Source organism: Blennius ocellaris (genome assembly GCF_963422515.1).
Source record: "Blennius ocellaris genome assembly, chromosome: 8".
Lineage (NCBI taxonomy): Eukaryota > Metazoa > Chordata > Actinopteri > Blenniiformes > Blenniidae > Blennius > Blennius ocellaris.
In genome coordinates, this window is record NC_137657.1 from 28,733,699 (window position 1) to 28,739,861 (window position 6,163).

The 6,163-nt window shown below is 55.6% G+C and overlaps 1 protein-coding gene across 1 annotated transcript in view; it reads left to right on the top strand.

Moving 5' to 3' along the window:
• Positions 1 to 2,138: 2,138 nt before the first annotated feature.
• LOC308133292 (membrane progestin receptor delta-like) overlaps positions 2,139 to 6,163 on the top strand; it is a gene marked incomplete at both ends in the record, with an annotated part of 6,221 nt that continues 2,196 nt past the window's right edge. The window contains 10 exon segments of the mRNA XM_080500595.1: positions 2,139 to 2,369; positions 2,371 to 2,400; positions 2,402 to 2,480; positions 2,483 to 2,490; positions 3,384 to 3,532; positions 4,001 to 4,103; positions 4,105 to 4,207; positions 4,273 to 4,399; positions 5,292 to 5,387; positions 5,837 to 5,961. Of these exon segments, the coding sequence (XP_080356721.1) occupies positions 2,139 to 2,369; positions 2,371 to 2,400; positions 2,402 to 2,480; positions 2,483 to 2,490; positions 3,384 to 3,532; positions 4,001 to 4,103; positions 4,105 to 4,207; positions 4,273 to 4,399; positions 5,292 to 5,387; positions 5,837 to 5,961 (1,051 nt within the window).

Here is a 6,163-nt window from a genome sequence, read left to right on the forward strand (position 1 = left end):
TAGCAATGTGGATAAAGAAATGCAGCAATGGAGCAATGTGGATAAAGCAATGTAGCAACAAGCAATGGAACAATGTGGATAAAGCAATGCAGCAAAAAGCAATGGAGCAATGTGGATAAAGCAATGCAGCAACAAGCAATGGAACAATGTGGATAAAGCAATGCAGCAACAAGCAATGGAGCAATGTGGATAAAGCAATGTAGCAACAAGCAATGTGGATAAAGCAATGCAGCAACAAGCAATGCAGCAATGTGGATAAAGCAATGCAGCAACAAGCAATGTAGCAATGTGGATAAAGCAATGCAGCAACAAGCAATGTAGCAATGTGGATAAAGCAATGCAGCAACAAGCAATGTAGCAATGTGGATAAAGCAATGCAGCAACAAGCAATGTTTGCAGAGCAACAGTAAAGGTGGGTGTGATCAAAGCCTTGTCCAGCAGGCGGCGCTCTGCCGCCAGGCGGCGGCGTTTTAAACCTGCAGCTCTCCAGGAGAAGCTCTGACGTCAGAGCAGTGAGCAGCGGCGCCCCCCGGCTGTCAGCAGGAGAATGAGCTCCGTCCTCCTCCACCCTAGACTCCCTGGAAATAGTCCCAGTGGGTGGAGCAGGAGCCAGGAATTTCTCCAGCGATTAATGAAGTGATTGTGAGGTTTTAACGGTAGAGCTAGCTTATTAGAGAGACATAGAGCTAGCTTACTAGAGACGGGGACGTCACTCAGACCCACACATGTTGTAAACTCCCAACGTGTGTCCCGTCATTGTCACCGTTTCCATGGCGACGCTCCCATCATGCACCACGCAGGAGAAAAGGGGCTGATGATGTGAGGCTGAGCAATAAAAAGCTGGTTGTTCAGTCAGTCTGTGGTTCTTCACCTCCTCCTCCTGCTCCTCCTCTTCCTCCTCCTCCTGCTCCTCCTCTTCCTCCTGCTCCTCCTCTTCCTCCTGCTCCTCCTCTTCCTGCTCCTCCTCACTAGAAGTAGCAAGTCCTCGGACAAACTTGGCTCCTGTTGTTGCTCCTGCTTCGCACATGAGAGGCAGGTGGCGCCTCCTATTGGCTGAAGAGGAGGAGGAGGAGGAGGAGGAGCAGGAGCAGGAGGAGGAGGAGCAGCTGCAGCAGGAGGAGAAGGAGAAGGAGAAGGAGCAGACGGCCTCTTCTCTCAGTCACAGTAAGTCTCACTTTTATTAGAAACTTGTCAGTTTGCATGTTGGTCTGGGAGCGAAGAGGGTCCGGTTGTGGTGGGTTCTGGTTCTGGTGGGTCTAGTTCTGGTGGGTTCTACTGGGTCCGGTTCTAGTGGGCCCAGTTCTGGTGAGTTCTCATGGCCCCAGGCCTGGTGGGTTCCGGTGGGTCAGGATTGTGTTCTGGACCGGGGCGTTTCGCCCCAGGCCTGGTGGGTTCCGGTGGGTCAGGATTGTGTTCTGGACCGGGGCGTTTCCTCTCCATCTGACTCCAGGTTCTGGATTGAAGACGGTCCTAGAGACGGTTCTGGATTGAAGACGGTCTAGAGACGGTTCTGGTTTGAAGACGGTCCTAGAGACGGTTCTGGTTTGAAGACGGTCCTAGAAGACAGTTCTGGATTGAAGACGGTCCTAGAGACAGTTCTGGATTGAAGACGGTCCTAGAGACGGTTCTGGTTTGAAGACGGTCCTAGAAGACAGTTCTGGATTGAAGACGGTTCTGGATTGAAGACGGTCCTAGAGACGGTTCTGGTTTGAAGACGGTTCTGGATTGAAGACGGTCCTAGAAGACGGTTCTGGATTGAAGACGGTCCTAGAGACGGTTCTGGTTTGAAGACGGTCCCAGAGACGGTTCTGGATTGAAGACGGTCCTAGAAGACGGTTCTGGATTGAAGACGGTTCTGGATTGAAAACGGTCCTAGAAGACGGTTCTGGATTGAAGACGGTCCTAGAAGACGGTTCTGGTTTGAAGACAGATCTGGTTTGAAGACGGTCCTGGATTGAAGACGGTTCTGGATTGAAGACGGTCCTAGAGACGGTTCTGGTTTGAAGACGGTTCTGGATTGAAGACGGTCCTAGAAGACGGTTCTGGATGGGGGACGGTTCCGTCCGGTTCCTGTGGTGGTGTTGTTTTGCCCGCCGGCGGCCACAGTGCCGCCATTGTTCTGGCCGCCTCCCGTCACAATGAGGCCTTGTCCTCCTCCGGCCCGCGACGTCCCTCTGCGGGGCGCCGTCCCTCGTGACTCTCCGTCCCACGCGGGACATGAAGTCCTCTGGTGTGTGTCTGCAGTGTTTCAAGTGTGGCGGGCCGTCGGGGGGCGGGGCCCCGGCCGGGGCCGGCCCCCGGGCTGGGGGCGGGACCACGAGGCTCCGGGGATCCCCGGTCCGGACTGCCCGGTCTGGGTGCTGCTGTGCCCGGGGGGGGCGGGCCCGGCTCCGGGAGGCGTAGTCAGCGGGGGAGGGGCGTCATCAAACTGCCCGCCCACATGCAGGGCGTCACACTGCCCCGCCTCTTCGACATCCACCAGTGCCGCAGGTGAGCAAGACTCCCGCCCACCGACTGCTACGTCACCCAATCACGTCTCAGACCAGACGCTCTCAGGTGTTCAGGTGTGTGTGTCTCAGGTGAGTGTTGCTCTCAGGTGTGTGTGTGTCAGGTGTGTGTTGTCTCAGGCGTGTGTGTCTCAGGTGTTCAGCTGTGTGTGTCTTAGGTGTGTGTGTGTCAGGTGTGTTTGTCTCAGGTGTTGTTGTGTCTCAGGTGTGTGTTGCTCTCAGGTGTGTGTGTCAGGTGTGTTTTGCTCTCAGGTGTGTGTGTCTCAGGTGTGTGTTGCTCTCAGGTGTGTGTGTCTCAGGTGTGTGTGTCTCAGGTGTTCAGGTGTGTGTTGCTCTCAGGTGTGTGTCTGTGTCTCAGGTGTGTGTTGCTCTCAGGTGTGTGTGTCTCAGGTGTGTGTGTGTCAGGTGTGTGTTGTCTCAGGCATGTGTGGCTCTCAGGTGTTCAGGTGTGTTGCTCTCAGGTATGTGTGTCTCAGGTGTGTGTGTGTCAGCTGTGTGTGTCTCAGGTGTGTGTGTCTCAGGTGTGTTTGTCTCAGGTGTGTGTGTCTCAGGTGTGTGTGTGTCAGCTGTGTGTGTCTCAGGTGTGTGTGTCCTCAGGTGTGTTTGTCTCAGGTGTTCAGGTGTGTTGCTCTCAGGTATGTGTGTGTCTCAGATGTTCAGCTGTGTGTGTCTCAGGTGTTCAGGTGTGTGTTGCTCTCAGGTGTGTGTGTCTCAGGTGTGTGTCTGTGTCTCAGGTGTGTTTGTCTCAGGTGTTCAGGTGTGTGTGTCTCAGGTGTGTTTGTCTCAGGTGTTCAGGTGTGTGTTGCTCTCAGGTGTGTGTGTCTCAGGGGTGTGTGGCTCTCAGGTGGTGTGTGTCTCAGGTGTGTGTTGTCTCAGGTGTTCCGGGAGGACAGCATCGTCTCGGGGTACCGTCCCCCCCACAGCTCGGTGATGGACTGTGTCCTCAGCAGCTTCCAGATGACCAACGAGACCGTCAACATCTGGAGCCACTTCTGCCAGCATGGCGAGTCTCATGGTCAACATCTGTGTGTGTGTCTGAGTGTGTGTGTCTCAGAGTGTGTGTCCCTCAGAGTGTGTCCCTGTGTGTGTGTGTCCCTCAGAGTGTGTGTGTGTCCCTGAGTGTGTGTCTCTGAGAGTGTCCCTGACCGTGTGTCCCTCAGAGTGTGTGTGTGTCCCCTGTGTGTGTGTGTCCCGGAGTGTGTGTGTGTCCCTGAGAGCGTGTGTCCCTGAGTGTGTGTGTGTCCCTGAGAGCGTGTGTCCCGGAGTGTGTGTGTGTGTCCCTGAGTGTGTGTGTGTCCCTGAGAGCGTGTGTGTCCCGGAGAGCGTGTCCCTCATAGTGTGTGTCCCCTGACTCTGTGTCCCTCAGAGTGTGTGTGTCTCTGAGTGTGTGTGTGTGTGTGTGTGTGTGTGTGTGTCTGTCTGTCTCTCTCTGAGTGGTGTGTGTGTCCCTGAGTGTGTCTCTGACTGTGTGTCCCTGACTGTCCCCACTGCAGGTACTTCCTGTGGAGACTGTGTGTCCTGGGCTCCAGGCTGGACGTCCTGGGGGACAGCTACTCGTGGCCCCTGCTGGTCCACATGCTGCTGGTCTGTGTCTTCCTGTTTCACGTCCAGCTGTGCTCACACCTTCAGCACCATGTCCCCCGAGTCCCGGCACGTCTGCTACTTCCTGGACTACGGCGCTCTGAGCCTGTACAGCCTGGGTAAGTCTCCGGGGGGGGGGGGGGGGGACGGCGAGGACCAGAGTCAGTGGTCCCTGTGTGTCCAGGATGTGCCGTCAGCTACAGACACTACGTCATGCCGGACTCCTGGATCCAGTCCTGGATCCACCAGCACTTCGTCACCATCGCCATCGGGAACTCTGTGCTGTGCACCAGCCTGTCCTGCTACTCCAGGTACGGAGACAGTCTGTAGACCAGGTCCGGAGACAGTCTGTAGACCAGGGTCCGGAGACAGTCTGTAGACCGGGTCCGGAGACAGTCTGTAGACCGGGTCCGGAGACAGTCTGTAGACCAGGTCCGGAGACAGTCTGTAGACCAGATCCGGAGACAGTCTGTAGACCAGGTCTGAGACAGTCTGTAGACCAGGTACCGAGGCAGTCTGTAGACCAGGTCCGGAGACAGTCTGAAGACCAGGTACCGAGACAGTCTGTAGACCAGGTACCGAGCAGTCTGTAGACCAGGTCCGGAGAACAGTCTGAAGACCAGGTACCGAGACAGTCTGTAGACCAGGTCCGGAGACAGTCTGTAGACCAGGTCCGGAGACAGTCTGTAGACCAGATCCGGAGACAGTCTGAAGACCGGGTACCGAGACAGTCTGAAGACCAGGTACCGAGGCAGTCTGTAGACCAGGTCCGGAGACAGTCTGAAGACCAGGTACCGAGACAGTCTGTAGACCAGGTACGGAGGACCAGTCTGTAGCCCAGGTCCGGAGACAGTCTGTAGACCGGGTCCTGAGACAGTCTGTAGACCGGGTCCGGAGACAGTCTGTAGACCAGATCCGGAGACAGTCTGAAGACCGGGGTACCGAGACAGTCTGTAGACCAAGTACGGAGACAGTCTGTAGACCAGGTCCCGAGGCAGTCTGTAGACCCAGGTCCGGAGGCCGTCCTGTAGACCAGGTCCGTCCTGGAACCGTGCTGGGGTGGTCTGTTGTTCAGAACGATGAATGAAGACGAGACATTTAGAGATCTGACACATCGTGTGTGTGTGTGTGTGTGTGTGTGTGTGTGTGTGTGTGGTGTGTGTGTGTGTGTGTGTGTGTGTGTGTGTGTGTGTGTGTGTGTAGGTTTGTGGAGCTGCAGCGTCCTCAGACCAGTAAAGTTGTTCGGACGGCAGCGTTTATCATCCGTTTCTGTTTTGACACTGGACCTTTGTTCTACAGGTGAGTGTCTCTCTCTCTCTCTCTCTCTCTCTCTCTCTCTCTCTGTCTGTGGTCTCTCTCTCTCTCTCTCTCTCTCTCTCTTTCTGTCTCTCTCTGTGTCTCTCTCTCTCTGTCTGTCTCTGTGTCTCTCTCTCTCTCTGTGTCTCTCTCTCTTTCTGTCTCTCTGTGTCTCTCTCTCTCTCTGTGTCTCTCTCTCTTTCTGTCTCTCTGTGTCTCTCTCTCTCTCTGTGTCTCTCTCTCTTTCTGTCTCTCTGTGTCTCTCTCTCTCTCTGTGTCTCTCTCTCTTTCTGTCTCTCTGTGTCTCTCTCTCTCTGTCTGTCTCTGTGTCTCTCTCTCTCTCTGTGTCTCTCTCTCTCTCTGTGTCTCTCTCTGTGTCTCTCTCTCTCTCTCTCCCCCCCCCAGGTAACAGTGTGTGTGTGTGTGTGTGTGTGTCTCCAGGTGTGGAGCAGAGCAGGAAGTGGATCAGAGTCGTTATCTAGTCACTGTTACCACCTGCTGTTCGCCGTCCTCACCTGTTTCCTGTTTACTGCTCACCTGCCGGAGCGGCTGGCCCCCGGGCGCTTCGACTTCTTCGGTGGGTCCTCGCCTCCACCCTCACCTCCACCCCTCCCCTCCACCCTCCCTCCCTCACCTCACCCCCTCCCTCCCTCCCTCCCTCACCTCCACTTCTCCCTCCCCTCCCTCACCTCCACCCTCACCCTCTCCCTCCCCTTCATCCTCATCCTCTCTCACTTCCTCATTTCTTCCCTCGTTTCCTCTACTTCCTCCTCGTCCTC